General features: G+C 38.3%; 1 protein-coding gene across 1 annotated transcript; it reads left to right on the top strand.

Annotated features, from left to right (window-relative positions):
• Positions 1-611: 611 nt before the first annotated feature.
• On the top strand, positions 612-13,750 carry LOC129503701 (60S ribosomal protein L39-like). The gene is made up of 2 exons (XM_055316019.1): positions 612-615; positions 13,509-13,750. Exons 1-2 carry the CDS (start codon positions 612-614, stop codon positions 13,748-13,750), a joined length of 246 nt encoding a protein of 81 aa, XP_055171994.1.
• The last annotated feature ends 9,869 nt before the right edge of the window (positions 13,751-23,619 follow it).

Genomic DNA, 23,619 nt, shown 5'->3' with positions numbered 1-23,619 from the left:
AAATCTTTAAAAAATAAAATAAAACTCTTTAAGTTCATATTTGCAACCCACAGCATATACCTGAAGGTTCTTATGAGAACGTGCCAGGGTAGTGTTGCCATGCTAACTGGCAACACAAACTAGTTACATGCTGTTTTCACCAGTCCACCTGCCACTTTTTAACTGCACACATCAAGTATTTGCCCTCAGGCTTCAGGCCTCACAACCTCTGTAGAACAGTTGAGCTCTATCCACTTGATGTGAAAACATAATTTAAAAAAAAGCCATTCCAAACAATCAAAAAATAGTGGGGTTTTTTTGTTTTGTTTTTGTTTTTGTTTTTTTACTGATTTACTTTTTCCTCTAGTTTTCAATTTATTTGTTGAACGCTCTTAGAGTCATAGTCTCAGGGTTTGAGACTCTCATTATCAATTTAGAAAGAAAAAAATGGTTTTTTTTTAAATGCTAAATTCTATTCTTGTGTCCAAACCAGGTAGGCAGATATTAACATATGTGAATGTCCTTAGGGTTTAAAGAGTCTTGATGGAAAAAAAGTATTGTAGCAAGACTTAAAGAAACAAGGTGAATGTAAGCAACTGAGTAATTGCTTATATTCAGAACTTACTACGAGTATGGGTAAGTTACAAAAGAATATGTTGCATCAGGGTCTTAAGCATTGGTTTGATCAAATCTTCCCAAACCTATGTAAGGAAAGGGTGCTGCATCATTGTTGTCATCATCATCGTTGTCATTATCATCATCATCATCGTTATTTATTGAGCTACCACATGTCAGGCACTCTGTTAAATGGCTTATTTTATATTACCTTGGGAAGAAGGAAGAAATGCTGTATCATCTTGCAGAAGTTTAAGATCTTGTTGAGAAGGGAGAACCTAAAGGAAAGCATAATGAAATAAGGTAGTAATCAGAATTTAGAGAAGGGGGGCAAAGCATGAGAGCAGCAATGAACAAGTATTTTACTGTACTGGGGCAGGATGGGGAGGTGCAGTCCTACATTAAGAGTCAGGTATAAGTGATCATGTAGACAGAACTGGCAAAGAAAGTGGTAATACTAGGAAATAATTCTTAAAGAAAGAATTCAGTTATGAATAGTCAGGAATCATGGAACTATCGCCAAAAGGGTAAGTAGAAACACTCATAAAGCAATCAATGTGATTCATCATATCAGCAAGAGAAAAACCAAGAACCATATGATCCTCTCATTAGATGCAGAGAAAGCATTTGACAAAATACAGCATCCATTCCTGATCAAAACTCTTCAGAGTGTAGGGATAGAGGGAACATTCCTCAACATCTTAAAAGCCATCTACGAAAAGCCCACAGCAAATATCATTCTCAATGGGGAAGCACTGGGGCCTTTCCCCTAAGATCAGGAACAAGACAGGGATGTCACTCTCACCACTGCTATTCAACATAGTACTGGAAGTCCTAGCCTCAGCAATCAGACAACAAAAAGACATTAAAGGCATTCAAATTGGCAAAGAAGAAGTCAAACTCTCCCTCTTCGCCGATGACATGATAGTCTATATAGAAAACCCAAAAGCCTCCACCCCAAGATTGCTAGAACTCATACAGCAATTTGGTAGTGTGGCAGGATACAAAATCAATGCCCAGAAATCAGTGGCATTTCTATACACTAACAATGAGACTGAAGAAAGAGAAATTAAGGAGTCAATCCCATTTACAATTGCACCCAAAAGCATAAGATACCTAGGAATAAACCTAACCAAAGAGGTAAAGGATCTATACCCTAAAAACTATAGAACACTTCTGAAAGAAATTGAGGAAGACACAAAGAGATGGAAAAATATTCCATGCTCATGGATTGGCAGAATTAATATTGTGAAAATGTCAATGTTACCCAGGGCAATTTACACGTTTAATGCAATCCCTATCAAAATACCATGGACTTTCTTCAGAGACTTAGAACAAATTATTTTAAGATTTGTGTGGAATCAGAAAAGATCCCGAATAGCCAGGGGAATTTTAAAAAAGAAAACCATATCTGGGGGCATCACAATGCCAGATTTCAGGTTGTACTACAAAGCTGTGGTCATCAAGACAGGGTGGTACTGGCACAAAATCAGACACATAGATCAATGGAACAGAATAAATAGAGAACCCAGAAGTGAACCCTGAACTTTATGGTCAACTAATATTTGATAAAGGAGGAAAGACTATCCACTGGAAGAAATTTATTTATCTTCAATAAATGGTGCTGGGAAAATTGGACATCCACATGCAGAAGAATGAAACTAGACCACTCTCTTTCACCGTACACAAAGATAAACTCAAAATGGATGAAGGATCTAAATGTGAGACAAGATTCCATCAAAATCCTAGAGGAGAACACAGGCAACACCCTTTTTGAACTTGGCCACAGTAACTTCTCGCGAGACACATCCACGAAGGCAAAAGAAACAAAAGCAAAAATGAACTATTGGGACTTCATCAAGATAAGAAGCTTTTGCACAGCAAAGGATACAGTCAACAAAACTCAAAGACAACCTACAGAATGGGAGAAGATATTTGCAAATGACGTATCAGAGAAAGGGCTAGTTTCCAAGATCTATAAAGAACTTATTAAACTCAACACCAAAGAAACAAAAAATCCAATCATGAAATGGGCAAAAGACATGAACAGAAATCTCACCGAGGAAGACATAGACATGGCCAACATGCACATGAGAAAATGCTCTGCATCACTGGCCATCAGGGAAATACAAATCAAAACCACAATGAGATACCACCTCACACCAGTGAGAATGGGGAAAATTAACAAGGCAGGAAACCACAAATGTTGGTGAGGATGCGGAGAAAAGCGAACCCTCTTGCACTGTTGGTGGGAATGTGAACTGGTGCAGCCACTCTGGAAAACTGTGTGGAGGTTCCTCAAAGAGTTAAAAATAGACCTGCCCTGCGACCCAGCAACTGCACTGTTGGGGATTTACCCCAAAGACACAGATGCAATGAAACGCCGGGACACCTGCACCCCGATGTTTCTAGCAGCAATGTCCACAATAGCTAAACTGTGGAAGGAGCCTCGGTGTCCATCAAAAGATGAATGGATAAAGAAGATGTGGTCTATGTCTACAATGGAATATTCCTCAGCCATTAGAAATGACAGATACTCACCATTTGCTTCAGCGTGGATGGAACTGGAGGGTATTATGCTGAGGGAAGTAAGTCAATCGGAGAAGGACAAACAGTGTATGTTCTCATTCATTTGGGGAATATAAATAATAGTGAAAGGGAATATAAGGGAAGGGAGAAGAAATGTGTGGGAAATATCAGAAAGGGAGACAGAACATAAAGACTCCTAACTCTGGGAAACGAACTAGGGGTGGTGGAAGGGGAGGAGGGTGGGAGGTGGGGGTGAATGGGTGACGGGCACTGAGGGGGGCACTTGACGGGATGAGCACTGGGTGTTATTCTGTATGTTGGTAAATTGAACACCAATAAAAAATAAATTTATTTAAAAAAAACAAAACAAAAACAAAAGGGTAAGTAGATTTTGAGGACACCTGAGTATCTCTCCTGCAACTTCTTGTTTGATTCAATGTTGAACCTGAAGATGGAGCCAGTCCTAAGAGAGCAGATGCAAGAGATCAATAGATCATGGTGATATCATGCAGGCCTGTTTCTAGCCATACTTTTGGTTATGTAAGCCAATAGTTTTTCTCTCTCCCTCTTCTTCTCTCCTCCCACTCTTTTTGATTCAAGTTGGTTTCATTCCTTGAATCAGACTTTCTATTCTTGATTGATACATCACAGAATGAAAAGTCTTGCTCCAGCTGAGTCTAAAGGTACGATCAATATCCTCCTCTCTGTTTCATCTTGGCTTGTATTTTCTTTGCATGTTGACCTCCTCCCCTAGTACAGGCAGATTTCTTCAAAACAGCTAGGAAAGATAGTTGCAAGAACTTCCAGCTTATGTTGTCTGGACAATCTTTTTTGTTAGCTTCAGCAGAAATAATCTTGAGAGGATGCTGATTAGGTTTGTTTGGGTCATAAATTCATCCCTCAACCAATCACCATAACTAGGGATTTCTGACTTTATTAAACAGGTCCAAGTATTGCTCTCACTTCTCCCTCCCAAAAATCCCAGGGGAATGGAATCAACTCAAACTCAAAAACGACAAGATGTTGTATGGGGAAAAGTGGTATAATGAATGTTGGCGCCCAAACCCAGGTCCCATTTATCTGGCTAATGCACACATTCCCTGAGGTGCTGTGAATGTTGACGCTAAACAACCCATAGCTGCCTTCTGATTCTGAAAATTGCCCTTGGCCAAATAGGAACTTCCTACCCTAATTTTATCTTTAAAATCTGATTTTGTTCATTATGATTTTTTATTAAGTTTGGTTTACTTAAAATATTGCATTAAAATAGTATTCATCTTGATTACTGAATTTTCATCCCCTTCAAATTTTACCCTGCTCCCCTCACCCTAGCCCTGGCCCTGGCTAAGAAGCTAGCCACCAGCCCCCCATCATTCCCTCTGGGGACAGACCTCAGTCAATGATTAACTGATGTAGGGGTACAAAAGGTCAGCCCCATTGCCTCAAGACAGGGCTAACTCCACCACAGCAGGAGCTTCCCCTGGATTTAGATCCTGCAGTTAGTCTCTAGCTAGGACCACAGTCTTGCTGGGTTTTATTCCTGCCCAATCCTTCCTTCCTCAGTCTCTTTTTTCTGAGAGCATTCCCAGCAAGTTACATGGATAAGATTCCCTGTCTTCAGAGAACCCTACCTAAAATGGTACCAGGAAGGGTTCTAGAAAGTAGACACTAAAGGTGAGTTTCTGAAATTCAATGACTCATCAGCTGGATAACAATGAGAACTAGCTTGGATGCTGCGGAAGTAGATTTAAAAAATTTGAGTAGACTCAAAAAATTCCTAATCTCAGACTGCATATGAGATATTTACATGACAATTTTTTAGGGGGAAGGACACCAGCACCAATATTTTTAGAAGCTCCTAGGTGATTTCAACATGCTGACGAGTTTAGGAACTACTATCTCAGGCAATTGAGGGGTATGGGAGCAATAGTGACTTTAAGAAAGGACTGTGGAATCGGACAGCTCTTGGTAATCACTACTGATTCTTTGCAGAGAGTAAAATCACAGGCTCAAGTTTATTAATGAACAATTTTAAACAGTGGAAGAGTCAGAGTATCTCCTTGACAACATTTAAGGAGACACTCATTTCCTACAGCAGGAGGGGAGGCATGACTGAAGACCAGGCTAAGGATTTATCGAGAACTTTGAATTGCCTGAACCCTCTAAGTCTGCACAAGTGACCAACTCTCCCTTGTTGAAAGATACAGCCCCCCTGCTGCTCAGTGAGGCAGTGCGTTACAAGGAGGGTTGCCAAATAAGGCGCAAGATGCCCAGTTGAATTTGATAAACAATGAATAATCTTTTAGTATCCCAGTTCCCTGTATCTTGTACTTCCATTTGCTACAGCTGGCAACCCTAATTTTTTTAAAGGTTTTTTTACTTGTTCTGAGGCAAGGGGAGGAGCAGAGGGTGAGAATCATTAAGGAGACTCCACATCCAGCCCAAGAGCCCAATGCAGGGATCAATCTCACCACCCATGAGGTCATGAACTAGGCCAAAACCAAGAGTCAGACCTTTAATGGACTGAGTCACCTAGGTGCCTGGTTTTTAAGGCAACCCTTTTTTTAAGGCAATTCTTGCCTTGATCTGCCCTCACCTCCATCTGGCCAATGGACACATACATCATTAATATCAAGTCTAAGCAAAACCTGACTGGGAAGTCTGAGGCTTGCTAAAAGAACAGAGAAAAATTACACCAAAAGAGCTCAAGGACCTGACTGCCATGTACTGGCAAGAAATGGGAAAGTATTCCTGGGAATGGGCCCCGGGGATGCTGGATGAAGGGAGGAAGAATGAAAATCTAGATAGAGGATTTAAAACCTGGTTGTAAAAGGGTCCTAGGTTGTGACACCTCCAATATATTATGGAAATGGCACTTGAAGATTGGAAAAAAACATAGCCCATTATAATCGAAGTAGAAATGCCAGAACTGTGATGGCAAACTGGGGCAGAAAGGCTCAGAAGGCTTAGAGAAGTTGAAATGCTAGAATGAGCCTGCTACATAAACCTGGAAAACATATCACTTTCTATTGATCAAGAGGGCCTGGAAGACATGTCATGAACCAAGGCAGTAAAAAATATGCTGGTGAGAGGGGACATATGCATTGCTGAAAATCCAGTAATATTCATTCTCCATAGATGAGGACTGACAGATGCTGTTAGGGCGTGGGCTTTACAATATGGGGGTGACATGACCCTGGCATACTACAGGGCAGGAGCAGCACTTAAACATCAGAGGTAATGAGCATAAATAATGTGATGGGCAGCAAATTTGGAACAGCAGCCAGGGGACCTCAGTGATCTCTAGAGATGGCTCATAGAAATGGTACCCCTAGTCACAAGGAGATGGGCCCACCCTCGGCGGAGGTCCTGTCTAACATATGTAACCAAAAAGGATCAAGAACAGGGATGCCTGGGTGGCTCAGCAGTTGAACCCCTGCCTTCTTCCCAGGGTGTGATCCTGGAGTCCAGGGATTGAGTCCTGTATTGGGCTCCCTGCATGGAGCCTGCTTCTCTCTCTGCCTCTCTCTCTCTCTCTCTCTCTCTCTCTGTCTCTCATTAATAAATAAATAAAATCTTTTTTTTTTTTAAAGGATCAAGAACAGATAGGAAAACTGAGGTCACAAGCCCACCATCCCCCTACACCTGAAGATAATCTTTATCTTTGTGATAAAACTTTTCTGTTTTGATTTACTGTTTTGCAGCCTACATGTGGACCCTAAACAATATAATTTCATTTCCCCAAGTTTCCAACTTTTATGTAAATAAAACGATACTATGGTTTTGTATGTGTGACTAATTTCCTTCACTCTATATTATGTTTGTGAGATTTATATATATTATGTGAGTGTTCCATGTTATTCCAACATAAGAATATTCTATGCAAGGTCTCCTTCATGACATGCAACCAGGGCAGTCTGGTTCATATGGGGTCCCACACTCAGAAGGACCTGTTCTTGGTTTAATAATTTTATCTTTGAATTTTAATTTTGTAAGAGAAGTCTGATGGAACAATGTAGCATGTGCTTCAGGCTTGAAGCCTTCGTTCAAGAATGATCCTGCCTCCTACCATCTTTCTGGAGTAGATTTTCAGCCAACTACTCCCCACCCCAGTCATCCCAGGCTTCCTGGTCCAAGCTCCGTGTAGCATGGCTAACCTCCCATTGGAGGTCTGGACAAGGGCACAGAGAGGCACAAGATTGTGTATTATACTATCTAGGGAGGAGTATGGTGACAACTGTCCAACTGTCCCTGTCCTAGGCTAAGAATACCACGGTGAAGTCATAGGTGACTTGATGGGGATGAACTTCTCAACCACCATGTCCAGGCATGAAGTTGCAATACCTTGTGGGTTAGAAGGGGAGATGACTGCCTCAACTTTGGGGGCCAGGTCTGGAAGCTGGTGTGAAGAGTAACCCAGCAGTTGGGTTTCATGCCTGCACCAGTATGGAGTCATGAGATCGTGTCTCCAAGTGCCTGGAAGGATCTGCACTTGCCCCATGCGTGTCTCTGAACCCACGAGAGCGTAATCATAAACACCACGACATGTAGAGAAAAAACACAAAAGAAAGGAAAAAGCTTTATTCTTGCTTTTTGAAGGTGTGCGCGTTTTCATTTGGCATTAGGCCTGACAAATGATGTGGGCCGCCCTGATGCTATAGCTTGTTTGTCCATTACTATTTAAATCAATTTGCTGTATTATGAAGTGTCCATTTATTCAGTTTTTATCTTGGATTGTCTACCTTTTTCTTTTTGATTCATGGGAGTTCTTTATATATTTTGATTACTAGTGAGGTTTTTCTATCAGTTTTATATAATTATCCTCTCCTATACCATAGCTTGTCTTTTCATTCTTTTTATTATACCTTCTGATTAATAGAAGCTCATCATTTTAATGTAGTCAAAAGCATCAGTCTTTTCCTTTATGATCAATGCTTTTTTGTATCTTGTTTAAGAAATCAGTCCCTACCTGCAAAGTCATGAAGTTATTCTCTTCCTGTATTATCATCTAAAATATTTTTGTCTTTTCCTTTCACATGTATGTACTGTCTACAATTTATTTTTGTGTATGGTATGAAGTAGATGTCCCAAATAGGTTTTTTTTCAATTTGGATACCCCATATTCCCAGCACTGTTTACTAAAAAATCCACCCTTTCTTCACTGCTCTGATATACTACCTCTGTCATAAGTCACTTGTCCAGACATGCAAGGATCTGTTTGGGAGCCCTCTGTTTTATTCATTTATCTATTTTCCATCTGATACTCCCACACTGTCTGGTTAGAGCTTACCAAGAAGTCATAAACTGAAGTCTGGTAAACAAGTTCTTCCACTTTCTGTCTTGACTATTTTTAGCCATTAGCACTTTCATATGTATTTTAGAATTTGCTTACCAAATTCCACAAAAGATCTTTTTGAATTTTTTAAAAAGATTTTATTTATGTATTCATGAGAGACACAGAGAAAGAGAGAGAGAGGCAGAGACACAGGCAGAGGAAACTTGATCCCAGGACCCCAGGATCACGACCTGAACCAAAGGCATCTGCTCAACCCCTGAGCCACCCAGGTATCCTGATCTTTTTGAATTTTGACTGTTACTACACTATGAATCAAATTGTAAAGAATGGGCATCTTCTGGACGCCTGGGTAGCTCAGCGATTAAGCACCTGCCTTCAGCTCAGGACGTGATCCTGGAGTCCTGGGATCAAGTCCCACGTCAGGCTCCCTGCATGGAGCCTGCTTCTCCCTCTCCCTCTGCCTGTGTCTCTGCCTCTCTCTCTCTCTCTCTCTCTCTGTGTGTGTGTGTGTGTGTCTCTCATGAATAAATAAATAAAATCTTAAAAAAAAAAAAAGAATGGGCATCTTCACAAAATCATGTTTTCCATGCTATGAATATGGGAATACTCTCCAGTCATTTATGTCTTCTTTCAAGTCTTTCAATAAAATAAATAAATAAAATGCTAAAATCTTCTCCATGGTAGCCATGCTCACTTGCTCATCTTTTGATAGACGTGATCTTTGGCACTTGATGTAATATTATTAGTTTTATTTCATGTCCATTGAACTGCTGCTGTTATCTAGAACTACAATTTATTTTTGTACATTGATTTTATATTCAGAATACTTCCTAAATGCTCTAATTCTACTAATTTATCCATAGATTCTTTCAGGTTTTCTACTTACTCAGTCATGCCATCTGAGACTAGTGGTAGTTTTATTCCCTTTCCAATCTTCATATCATTTGTTTCTTTCCTTGCCTTACTGTATTTCCAGGATTTTCAGTGCAATGCTGATTAGAAGTCATAGCAGGCATTGCTTTATTCTTGATCTCAAAGGAGATGCCTTCCAATGTTTCACCATTAGAACGTCTGCGGTAGGTTTTTGTACATATTCATTATGAGATTAAATATCTTTTTATTTCCAGTTTAATTTGATTTTAAAACTATTATTATAAATGGGTATTTAATGTTATCAATAGGTTTTCTGTATCTTTGGGGACAATAACATAATTTTTCTACATTATTCCATTAATGTAGTAAATTAAATTAATTGTATTTCTAAAGTTATTCAACTTTATGTTTCTGGGGTAAATGCAATTTGGTTTTAATCCTTTTTATACATGACTAGACTTGGCTTGTCAAATATTTGGCTTCAGATTTTTGTACCCATTTTCAGGAGATGTCTGATAATTTTCCTTTCCTGTCCAGTTTTCTGGTCCTAGTCCAGTTTTGGTATCAAAGTATATTAGTTTCCAATAATGAGTTAGAGAAATGCTACTCCTTCTCCGTTTTCTAAAGGAGTTTGTCTCATACTAGAATTATTATTATTTTTTTAAGATTTATTTATTTATTTACTCATGAGAGACAGAGAGAGAGAGGCAGAGACACAGGCAGAGGGAGAAGCAGGCTCCATGCAGGGAGCCCGATGCGGGGCTAGATCCCAGATCCCAGGATCATACCCTGAGCAGGAGGCAGACGCTCAACCGCTAAGCCACCCAGGTGTCCCTAGAATTATTTCTATATCTAATGTTTGACAGACCTTGCTGGTAAAGTGATCTGTGCCAGGAGTTCTCTTAACAAGGAGATATTTGGCTACTGATTCAATTTCTTTAGTAGTATAGCACTATTCTATAATTTGCCTTTTCTCTTTGACTCAGTTTTGTTTGTTGTATTTTTCTGGGAATTTGTCCCCTCTAACTTTTCAAATTTGTTGACATAAAATTGTTTATACAATCTTCTTGGTATCATATTAATGAGTCCAAGATCTGTTGCGATGACTCCTTTGTCGTTCCTAACATTAGTTATTTATACCTTTATTTTCCCTTGCTCTTCCCCCATACCAACCTTTCTCCCAATTTTATTAGTCTTTCCAATAAACTACCTTTTGGATTTGTTGATCCTTTCTATTGTATACTGTTTCCTACTTGATTCATTTCTGCTCTTATATTTGTTATTTCTTTCCTTCTGTTTTCTTTTGGCTTATTTTATCATGTTATTTCTAACTTCTTGAAATAGATGATTTATCCATTGATCTTCAGGGTCTTTCCTTTCTGATCTACTTACTTAAGGCTATAAATTTCATCTAAAAATTAATTATATACAATAGTAGGTTATGCAGCATTTACATTATTACATTCAGTTCAAAATATTTTCTCTCCTTTCTTGCCTTCTCTTAGATAAAGTATTTTCCAGTATTCTAGTTTTATCTTCTACTATGTGTGAAATTAAATGTTTTGTTTCCATTGTTTTAAAGATTACTACAGAAATAACTACAGAAATATCAAAGTGTACAATTAATCAGTATCTCCTCTTGGACAATATAAGGCCCAAATACACTTTTAATACCATTTAAACCCCTTCCCAATTTTAAACCCCTTCCAACTTACATATTATTTTTGACATGTGCTTTAATCATAGCTTTTCTTTTAATACCACAAGGCATCATTACTGTTTTATATAGTCAATTTAACTACATATTTACTACTTTAACTGTTCTTTATTTCTTCACAAACTGTAGGCCTTCCATCTAAGGATCCCGCTAGGATCACTTCAGTCTATATAAGATATATGCATTAGATCTTCTTTTAGTGAGAGTCTGCTGTTAAAAAAAAAACTGTTTTGTTTATTAACCCTTACTCTTGAGATATAAAATTCTATGTTGGCAATTTTTTTGATGATACTATCTCACTGTCTTCTAACTTTCCTTGTTATATTGAGAAGTCAGTTGACTTCTATATATATCACTCCTTTGAAAGCAGTCTGTCTTTTTTTTTTTTTTCATTCTGGGTTCTTTTAAAAGCTCCTTGTCTTTGGAATTCTGAAGCTTCAATATGATGTGTCTAGGTATGTTGCTTTTTATTTATGTTGCTTGGGTTTTCATTAAACTTCTTAAATTGCTGTATTGAGATTTCTGTTTTCATTTCCAATAAATTTTGATCCATTATCTCTTCATATATTGTTTCTCCAAATTTCTCTTTCTTCTACTACAGTTCTGATTAATTGAGTTAGGTCTTCCCATACTATCCTCCTTGCCTCTTAACTTTTAATCTATATTCTCCAGTTTATTTTTTCTCTAGCCATTTTTTCTACCCTATCTTGCAATTCACTAACTATATTTTTACCTATTTCTAATTTGTTGTTAAACTTTTCTACATTGCATCTACTATGAGATCCAATTCCTGGTCCTTCTCAGAATAGAATGGTTGTTATTTCATTTATTCATTTATTCAATTAATACTGAGTACTTATTATGTCTCAGGCATGGTGGATGAATAAATTTTGGATATACAGTAGATTCACTACTTTATTCAAAGCAGGCAAGACCCCTGCCCTCATGAAGCTCATAATCTAGAGGAAAGAACATACATTTAAGAGGTAATTAAATATGCACACTCCTTTCATACTGTAGTAAATATGATGAAAGAGAAAAACAAAAATCTGGGAGAGAGAATGGGTGTTGGAGCTTCCACTGTGCCTCGTTTATCTCCATGAAAGCTCACATCATGGTTTATTGTAATTGTCTGATACCTGTGGCTATTATTCCTTGGCTACCAACTTGTCTTTTGTCTTACACTATTCCTCTCTGAGCCATCATCCCTAATAGGGATAGACCCAAATTTGACTCTGCTTCCCTTTCTCCTGGTCACCCTGCTGACTTAGCATGGCATGAGTCACACTTGCTCTGAGAAACAAAGTTCTGAGAAAACTGAGCCAATGAAGAGGTGACAGAAAAATAAAACACCTAGCGTAAGGGATTTGGAGCATGTAGGGGTGGAAAAATCACTCTGGAGTTGTCAGATGAACCTGATCCAGATAAAATACTCTGTGCTTAGATGAGCAAACAGATAGTGAAGTAAATAGAAGTACATTTTGAGTACTGTTGGAAACAGTGGCACATAAGTACCTCCTGTGCCTTGAGAAAAGCCCTCACAGTAATAAGAGATCTCATGACAAAACCAAACCTAAATATTTGGACTGTGAAAAAACAGAAGACGAACATGCAGTCAATGAATCCACATTTTTCCCTAACACCATAGTCTGGAAAATAAGCCATTATATCCTCAGGGTTTCAAGATCTTAAAAGAAGTCCTAAAATGGCAGGAAAGGGCCTCCCAGTGCTTCCTTAAACTGGGAGCATTTACCGTCAAATCTCTGCTTCAGCAGCTGCATGGTCTTTGGAAGATTGCTTAATCTTACTCACTTTGAGCTCAATTCCTCATCACAAAATATGAATAATAATTGGTCTTCTAGGGGGGTTTAATACTTAATATATGATAGGCATCATATTTTTATATGTAATTTTTTGAGCACCCAGCTCAGTGCTGAGCACATAGTAGATGTTCAATAAATGTTTTATTGTTCGATTAGCTGTACTTTTATTATTGGGACTTCTCTCAAACAGTGAGGATGCATCTCTAAGATAAATGAGCAGGTGGTCTTTGCAGCCCCATAGAGGCTTTCAGAGGCCTGGTGATCGGTCTGCAAAGAGTAACACGGGGTCATTCCAAGACGAATTCACTCAGTTAAGCCCCTGAAGCATGGGAAGGAAAAGACTTCCTCCATTCACCTGGGCCAAGTGCCTTGCTGGATCTATTTATTTTCCACCTCCCTAGGTAGACATGGTCACAGAAACAGAGCAATGGGTATATTCTTTGTTTAAATAAATAAATGCACTGGGTAATGCTTATAAACATTCATAGTCGAGCTGAACTAAAAGGAAAACTCAGCTCGACTACTGAAGCTCAACATATCAGCAGGCAGTTAATTAGACATGAGCTGCAGGCAAGAGCAGTAATAAACAGGTTACACATTAGAAGCCTGGAGGCACTGGCTTAGAAGGGGGGGGGGCACGTAAGGCACGTAAACTCCTAAGCCCCGCCCCTGGCAGCGTCTTATAAATACGCACTTCCGCCCGTTTCCTCCTCTCTCCTTTTCGCTGCCATCTTGGTGGTGTGCTGTTGCCTGTTCCTCGCTGTGTCTTCTCACAAGATTTTCAGAATCAAGCGATTCCTGGCCAAGAAACAAAAGCAGAATCGTCCCATTCCCCAGTGGATTCAGATGAAAACTGGTAATAAAATCAGGCACAACTTCAAGAGGAGGCACTGGAGGAGAACCGAGCTGGGCCTCTGAGGAGGCGTCGCACGTCGCAAGATGGCAGCCAACCGGCCCATATATTTAAGCAGCGTGGGGATCACAGGTTCCTGTCCTGTCCGCACGGAAACATCCTTCCTGCCTGGCCATAGACAAGTCTTACTAAGGAAATTATTTTCTTGGTTACTATGCTTCTATACCCATTCGTTGGTTCAGTAATGTAGACCTTTCAGCTGAAAAAAAGAAAAAGAAAAAAAAAAAAAACAAAAACAAGACTGGGGGCACAGCATCCGAACTTTGTGGCTTTCAACATCCAGCATCCTCAACATCCGGGCCTTGTGACTTCCAAGACTCCAGCGCTGAGGACCAAGGGCCACCGGTGCAGCATGTGAACTGCATCCCTCTGCATCTCCGCCCCAGGGTAACTCATAGACTCATCATAATGCATTTGCACCGTGATTTCACCCCCCCACCCCCCGGGGGGAATGATGGCATGACTGCTCAGGTACAAACCTTTGTAGGGTCCAAAACTCTCCCAACTTGTGAGAAGGTACTTTTCAGATGATCCGAAGCAGGCTTCGTTAAAGACCACCCTCCATGACCCGAGACCTAGTTCATAAAAGGAAGAGACGCCTGTAGCCTCGACACACACCTGGGGGGTCCGCCCACTATCCCTTCTTGACAGTGTCCTGTCCTCAAATAAACTGTGTTTACTGCTTTCCTTCTAGCTGGCTTTATTCAAGCATGGATCCTCATCAGGAATCCAAGAACCAAGACTCCCATTCACACTGCGTGGACTCTCCTTCCAGGGACAGGTGCATGGCATTAGCTTTATCCAGCAGACCACTGGCTCGCTCCCAGGCCCTGTACCTCTCTTTCCCGGCCAGAGTCCTGTCCCACACCCTGCCGGTCTTCAGTCAACTCCTAGGTTTTAACTTCCCCCACAGAGCAGCAAAAACCATCTTTTTTTTTTTTTTTAAATTTGTTTTTATTGGAGTTCAATTTGCCAACATACAGCATAACACCCAGTGCTCATCCCGCCAAGTGCCCTCCTCAGAGCCCATCACCCAGTCACCCCAACCCCCCACCCACCTCCCCTTCCACCACCCCTTGTTCATTTCCCAGAGTTAGGTGTCTTTCATGTTTTGTCACCATCACTGATATTTTCACTCATTTTCCCTTTATTCCCTTTCACTAATTTTTATATTCCCCAAACGAATGAGACCATATAATGTTTGCCCTTTTCCGATTGACTTACTTCACTCAGCATAATACCCTCCAGTTCCATCCACGTCGAAGCAAATGGTGGGTATGTCATTTCTAATGGTTGAGGAATATTCCATTGTATACATAGACCACATCTTCTTTATCCATTCATCTCTCAATGGACACCAAGGCTCCTTCCACAGTTTGGCTACTGTGGACATTGCTGCTAGAAACATCGGGGTGCAGGTGTCCCGGTGAGAAACGATCTTCTTTACTCCGCCATCTGCTTCACTTCCACAGCTACCAAATGCCAAATCATGAACTGTCAGAGGTTAGGGTAGGGAGCTTCCTGCAAGGTCACCACTTTGGGCTGCTTCCCTGAGCATTTAATGGAAACTTCAGCTCTACAGGAAACTATTGCTGGGGCCCTGGTACCTGGGGGTACAAGGAGGCTCCCTCTGAACTTGGTCCCAAACCAGTCTGTGACACAGAATAAGAAGGGATTCTCAGGGAAGGAGGAAGGCATTCTGCAAGGCTCCCCACCTGAAAGGGGAAAGTTCACCTTAGACATTTTGATGGAAAATTTGATGGACCTAATCAATAAATCATCTAAAATTCAAAGTGATTTTGCTCTTACCACAAAGAAAAAAACAGGGTCAGAATTTTTCTTCTCCAAAGAGCCTGAGCCACTCTTTAGAAAGGAAGTTTGATATTTATAATTAGGGATTTCTTGTGATCATCTGGCAATAATTTTGTAAATCAAGAATGGAGACAGAATTAAATACTCAGATATGAGTTTGATACATCATAGTTAAGGTCAGTCCTGTGACAGTAAAATAGTTAATCTTGGGTTCACAGCTGTGGGGTAAAACAGGAAAAAAAAATAGTTTATTTCCTGAAAGCTAAAGACTAGGCTCTCTCTCTAATCCCAGACCACATTATCTTGATAAATAAGGAAGTTGTGCTTATTAACAGGAGCTTAATAAGATTCCATCCCCCTTGAAATATCCTGAAGACATTGGTGGCTTTCCTTTCTAGCGACAAAGTGTGGTAAGCAACCCCGAGTCATTTCCTGCCCTGTCCTTGACTCCCTGCAGCAGCCTGTGGACATGGCTGACCAGGGCGCAGAGCCATGATCTATCTTCCAGCATATGGATGTGAGGGCAGCGCCATCTCACAGGAAAGCACAATTTTGTTTTACATTGTTTAATATAAAGCACAAGCTGTCCCTATTCTGAGGCTGGAGAATTTGATTTCCTTTCTTGTCTGTGGAAATGGGCTCCGTATCTGACCCTATTTAGCCACAGAATGTTAACAGTAACTTGGGCCATGGCAGAGAGCGGTACTAACCCTTCTCACTGAACTGGCACCCAACCTCGGAATGCAGAGCTCTTGGCAGCCCCACCAGCCAGAGTAGACGTGCGATTAAAACTACCATATATTTCCTCAGTCCAACAAATCATATTATTTTTTTTTCCCCTAGGAGAGGAGAACACATCACTATTTCAATGGTTGGCACTGGAATCCTACTGAGAGGAGGGAAAAACTAGTTCTAGCAACTAGTCTAGAATGCACGTTCTTCTGAAGCTCTTTTCCAGTGCTACTTTCAGATTCCCCTCGGAGCTCCCTAACTTCTCAGTCAGAATCTAATATAGGCCACCACTCTAGATTCCTGCAGCCTTGAGGAATGAGGAAGGGTGGTGCCTATGTGAAATGAAGCATGGGGGAGAGAGGACCCCAGATACTGAAAGAAATGGTAGAAGCCAGGAAAGAGTAGAGAGGCAGGCTGCAGGGTGGACAAACTCAGAGGCAGACACGAGAATCCTGCAGACAAGGGGGTAGGGAATGGGGAAGCAGGTGGATGAGGGTAAGGGCCTGCGGGGGCTTTCCAAATAGATATTTATTTGTGTAACATATCTGTGGTGATAATTCACGTATAATCTAGTACCCAGACTTTTTTGGCAATATATAACCTCAGAAGTACTTTCTATGTTAATAGTACATTATCTTCATAAATATTTCCAATGGTGTCAAATATCATTATGTTTACAATTTTTTACCATGGGATAATTCCTTCATGGTACATTATCAGCAATGGAATTTACCAGGTCAAATGGTAGGATATTTTTGAACTTTTGATAGATATTGATATAGTTTTTATGCCCATCAATACTGATGGGGATCCCAATTTCTCTGCACAAGAGAAGCTCTCTATTTAGTTCCATTTATCTCCTGGAGGGAGATGTTTTTTGACTGACAGTTATTTTTAGAAGCTACATTCTTAAAGATAAAAAAGCTAAGTCAAAAAGTACACATATTTGAACTTTTGGAAGACAATGTCAATTGCCTTCCATATAGGCTAATACCATTTAAACTCCCAACTATAATGTTCATTCAGCAAACATGTATGAAAATATTCATTCCTCCCATCATTGGAGACCATGGGTACTATAAAACTCTTCTGGTCAATCTGGTGGTCAAAAATACCATATCACCTTAGTTTATATTTTCACAACTGCTAAAGAGGCTATCTTTTCATATTATTAGCTACTTGTGTTTTTTTTCATCTGTGATTGCCTGTTCACATACCTCACCCATTATTCTATTAAGTTATTCATATTTTGCTTATTGATTTGCAGAAGTCCTCTAAATATTACCAAAATAACATTGTCTGATATGTATATATTGCAAATATTTCCTGTCTCTTTGTCTTTAATGCTTCTGTTATATAGAAATTTTTAATTTTCCTATATAGTCAGATCCATCTGTCTCTCTCTTTTGGCACCTGTGTTTTCATCTACCTTAGGAGGGTCTTACTCTCCTATGATTATTAAAATTCTCTTATTTTTATTCTAATAATTTTTTAAATTAAAGTTAACTGTATGGAATTTTGTTTTGTGTATGTTGTGGAGTGTGATTTTATTTTTCTAAAATAGATGAGCAGTTGTCATTTATCACAAACTAAATCCATAGTCTTGGATTGAGTTTTACATTCTCTAATTATTAACTTCATAACAATTTTTATTCTACTGGAAGAAGATAATTCCTTGATATCTTTCCTATTTCAAAATTTTGTTGGTTATTCCTGTGTATTTACATTTTCGAATGAACTTTAGAATCATCTAGAAAAGGATTGCTTTTTAAAAATAGCAATTAATTTTCATTGAGATTACTCTAAATTGGGATCCCTGGGTGGCGCAGAGGTTTAGCACCTGCCTTTGGCCCAGGGTGCGATCCTGGAGACCCGGGATCAAATCCCACGTCGGGCTCCCGGTGCATGGAGCCTGCTTCTCCCTCTGCCTGTGTCTCTGCCTCTCTCTCTCTCTCTCTGTGACTATCATAAATAAATTTAAAAAATTAAAAAAAATTAAAAAAAAAAGAGATTACTCTAAATTTATATGATAATTTGGGGACAAATAATATACCTTGGTAATATACCCTGGTGATAATATTAAATCTTTCTATGCATAAGATGGCATCACTCTCTATTTATTTATTTATTGTACTATTTTTATATTCTATTTTTATTGATATCTTCAGATTTTTCATTTTGTCTTATTTTTTAATAACTTTATTGAGATACAATTCACATGCCATAAAGTTCACCTTTTTAAAATTGTATAATTAGTGGTATTTAGTATAGTAACAGAGTTGTGCACTGATCACCATTGTCTAGTTCCGGAAGATTTTTATCTCCCCTAATAGAAGCTCCATATCTATTAAAAGACACTCCTCATTCCTTTCTTCCACCTAGCCCTTGGAAACTACTAATTTACCTTCTAGCTTAGATTTGCCTATCCTGGATGTTTCATATAAGTTGAATTCTACAACTGAATGGCCGTTTGGCCTGGCTCTTTTCACTTAGTATAATGATTTCAATGTTGTAGAAAGTTATCAGAACTGAACTCCTTTTTATGCCAAATAAACTCCATTAATTGGAGATACCATATGTCATTTATCCATACTAGAGTTGTTTCTACTTTTGGCTATTAGATTAATGCTGTTATGAGTACTTGTATATAAGTTTTTGGTGGACATGTTTTCAATTCTCTTGGGTATATGCTTATATACCATATATACATATGTTTTCAATTCTCTTGGGTATCAGGTTGAGGAATTCTCTTCTATTCCTAGTTTGTTCAGTGTTTCTATCTTAATGAAAGGGTGTTGGATTTTGTCAAATGCTTTTTCTGCATCTGTTGAGCATGTAGTATTTGTTGTTTATTTTAATAATACAGTTATATTATAATAATTTTCGGATGCTAAACCTATCTTATATGACTAGGATAAATCCAACTGTTCATGGTATATAATCCTTTGTATATGTTGCTGGATTGGTTTGCTAGTATTTTGTTGAAGATTATGTTTCTATATTCATAAGGGATATTGATCTATAGTTTTCTTGTGATGTCTTTGAATGTTTTTGGTATTAGAGTAATAGTAGCTTCATATAATGAGTTGAAAAGTGTTTCCTCCTCCTCTATGTTTGAGAAGAGTCTGTGAAGAATTTATGTTAATTCTTCCTTAAATGTTTGGTATATTTAATCTGTGAAGCCATTTGGGCCCAGACCTTTCCCTGTAGGAAATTCTTTGATTTCTAGCTCAATCTCTTTACTTATTATGGGTCTATTCTAATTTTCTATTTCTTCCTGAGTCATTCTTTAGTTTTTGTCTTTCTAGTAATATCCATTAATCTAGATTTCATAATTGTTGACATATAATTTTTCATAATATTCTCTTATAGTGCTTTTTATTTCTATAAATTTGGTAGTTATGCTACCTCTTACATTCCTTACATTAGTAATCTGTGTTTTCTTTCTTTTCTATTTAATCTAGCTAAAGATTTGTTAATTTCATTGATCTCAAAGAATCAATTTTTTGTTTAATTGATTTTATTAGTTCTCTATTCTCTATTTCACATGTTTCACATGTTTCTACTCTAGTCCTTTTTTCTTTCCTTCTGCTTGTCATATGTTTAGTTTTCCCGTCTTTTTCTGTTTGTTTCTTATGATGGAAGGCTAGATTATTGATTTAAGATCTTTCTTTCTTTTCTATAGAGATGTTTATAGCTATAAATTTCCCTCTAAGCACTGCTTTACCTGCATTCTATATGTTTGCTATGTTGTTCATCTCAAAAATTTCTAATCTACCTTGTAATTTCTCCTTTGACATATTTGTTATTTAAGACTGTGTTTAATTTCCACATAGTTGTGAATTCTCAAATTTCTTCACATAATTAATTTCTAATTTCATTCCATTGTGTCCAGAAAACATATATTATTCCAATCCTTTTAAATTAATTGAGGCTTATTTTATGTCTTTACATATGGTCTATCTTAGTCCATGCAGGCTGTTCTAACAAAATGCCATAAACTTAGTGACATACGAATAACAGAAATTTATTTCTTACAGTTCTGGAGGCTGGTAAGTCCAAGATCAAGGCTCTAGTAGATTCAATGCTAGTGAGGACCCACTTTCTTTTTATAGACAACTGTCTTTTTTTCTGTGTCATCACATAGGGGGAAGGAGGCAAGGGAGCTCTCTGGGCCTCTTTCATGAGGACACTAAACCCATTTATAAGGTCAGAGCCCTAATCACCTGTCAAAAGCCCCATTTCCAAATACTATCACATTGGAGATTAGGTTTCAACAGATAATTTGGAGGAGACACAAACATTCAGTCTATAGTATATATATATATATATATATATATATATATATATATATTTGATTTTATTTATTTAGGCAGCCCGGGTGGCACTGTGGTTTAGTGCCATCTTCGGCCCAGGGCATGATCCTGGAGACCTGGGATCAAGTCCCACATCCGGCTCCCTGCAGGAGCCTGCCTCTCCCTCTGCCTGTGTCTCTGCCTCTTTCTCTCTCTGTGTGTGTCTTTAATGAATAAATAAATAAATAAATCTTAAAAAGAAAAAAATTTTATTTGAGAGAGAGCGAAAGTGAGAGAGATCACAGAGGGAGAGAAAGAAGGAGAAGCAGACTCACTGCAGCAGGGAGCCTGATGCGGGGCTTGATCTCAGGACCCCAAGATCATGACCTGAGCCAAAGGCAGATACTTAACTGACTGAGCCACCCAGGTCCCCCTCTGTAGCATATTCTATCCTGAAGAATGTTCTGTGTGTTCTTGAAAGAATGTGCATTCTGCTATTTTAGGGTAGAATGTTCTACAGATGGCTGTTTAGTTCTAATTGGTTTATACTATTGTTCAAGAATTCTATTCCTTGTTGATTTTCTTCCTAGTTGTTCTATTGTTGAATCTATATTTGTCCATTCATTCTTTTTTTTTTAATTTTATTTATTTGTTCATGAGAGACACAGAGAGAGAAAGACAGAGACATAGGTAGAGGGAGAAACATGCTTTCCGCAGGGAGCTCGAAGCAGGACAAGATCCCAGGACCCTGGGATCACAACCTGAGCCAAAGGCAGACACTCAACCACTGAGCCACCCAGGTGCTCTGTCCTTTCATTCTTTTAATTTTTTTCTTCATGGATCTTGCAGCTGTCTTGGTATGTACATGTATGTTTATAATTCTTATGTCTTTCTGGCATTTCTGATAGTGATAAACCTTTTATCACTAAAACAAAATAGTACTACTTTATCCCTAGTAATACTTTTTGTCTTAAGGTGTATTTTGTCTAATATTAACAGAGCTGCTCCAGTTCTCTTTTGGATTCTATTTACATGGTATATCTTTTTCCATTATTTATTTTAACCTACTTGTATCTCCAAATCTAAAGTATGTCTCTTGTCAACAAACTGATGGTTGCCAGAGAGGAGGGATGTGAGGGGTTGGGCAAAATGAGGGAGAGGGAGAAATAGGCCTCTTGTTATAGAATGAGCAAGTCATGGGAATAAAAGAGCATAAGGAATACAGTCAATGATATTATAATAGCAATATAACAGGACAAATTACCATTTTGTGGTGAACATAGCACAATATATAAATTGTCAAATCACTAAGTTGTACACCTGAAACTAATGTAACATTGTGAGTCAACTACACTCAAATAAAAAAAAAAAACAGAAAAGTTTATCACACCATATAGATATTTTTATCCATTTTGTAAATTTTTGCCTTTTGACTGAAATGTTTAATCCCTTTACAGTTAATTAAATTACTGCAAAGATAGGAATTATGCCTGCAATTTTGCTATCTGTTTTATGTGTATCTTAGGTCTCTTCATTCCTCTATTCCTCCGTTACTGCCTTCTTTTGGATGAAAGTGATGTTTTCTAGACTACCATCTTAATTACCTTTTGCTTCTTTTACTATATATATTTTTTATTTTCCTAATGATTGTTCTGGAGATTGCAATTAACATCTTAAAACAATCTAATTCAGATTAATACAACTTAATTTCAATAGTGTAAAAACCTTTACTCCAGTATAGATCCTTCTCTTCCTCCTCTTACATCTTTAGACATATAAGTTCAGAACACAACATTATAATTGATTTATGCATTTGTCTACAGATTAGATAGGAGAAAAAAAGTGTTACAAACAAAAAATACACTTATATCCTCTCTTTATCTGTAATTATTTTTTAAAATTTATCTGTAATTACCTTTACTTGTGCTTTTTACTTCTTCATGTGGATTTGAGTTACTGTCTAGCGTTCTTTCAGTTGAACTTAAAGGATTTTACTTAGTATTTTTTTCAAGTTTTTATTTAAATTCTAGTTAGTTAACATAGTTTAATATGAGTTTCAGGTGTAGAATTTAGTTTATTTAGAATATTTACAACACCCGGTGCTCATCATAACATACACTTAGTATTTCTTGTAGGGCAGCTCTCTCATTTTTTGTTATCTGGGAAAACCGTAATTTCTCCTTTGACTTTGAAGTATAATTTTGCTGAATATAAAATTCTTGGTTGACAATTTTTTTCTTCCTGTACTTGAGTATGTCAATCCTCTGCCTTCTGACCTCTATAGCTTCTAAGAATTCTATCAGCTGTTGATCTTATTTTTTTTAATTTTTTTTTAATTTATTTATGATAGTCACAGAGAGAGAGAGAGAGAGAGAGAGAGAGGCAGAGACATAGGCAGAGGGAAAAGCAGGCTCCATGCACCGGGAACCCGATGTGGGATTCGATCCCGGGTCTCCAGGATCGCGCCCTGAGCCAAAGGCAGGCACCAAACCGCTGCGCCACCCAGGGATCCCCAGCTGTTGATCTTATTGAGGACCCCTTGTATGTGAGGAGTTGCTTTTCTCTAGCTGTTCTCTTTCTCTCTACTGAGGTATAATTGACATATATCATTATATTAGTTTCAGCTATACAACACAGTGTCAGTTAAGATGAACTGAATAGACCTGAATTTTTTCAAAAAAGATATGCAGATAGCCAACAGGGATATGAAAAGGTGCTCAATATCACTAATCCTCAGGGAAATACATTTCAAATCCACAATGAGATATCACCTCCCACCTATTAAAATGGCTAGTACCAAAAAGACAGGAGGTAAGAGGCATTGGTGAGGATATAGAGAAAAGGGCACTTCCCAAGTGCACCCACTATGGAAAACAGAATGGAGTTTCCTCAAAATATTAAAAATAGAACTACCATGTAATCCAGTAATTCCATTTCTGGATATGTATCTAAAGAAAATCAAATTGCTATCTCAAAAGATATCTACACCCTCACTGTTGTCAGTGCAACATTATTTATGTAGCAAAGATATGGAA

Source organism: Nyctereutes procyonoides, unplaced genomic scaffold, assembly GCF_905146905.1.
Source record: "Nyctereutes procyonoides isolate TBG_1078 unplaced genomic scaffold, NYPRO_anot_genome, whole genome shotgun sequence".
Classification (NCBI taxonomy): Eukaryota; Metazoa; Chordata; class Mammalia; order Carnivora; family Canidae; genus Nyctereutes; species Nyctereutes procyonoides.
This window is presented reverse-complemented; position numbering and strand designations above follow the sequence as displayed.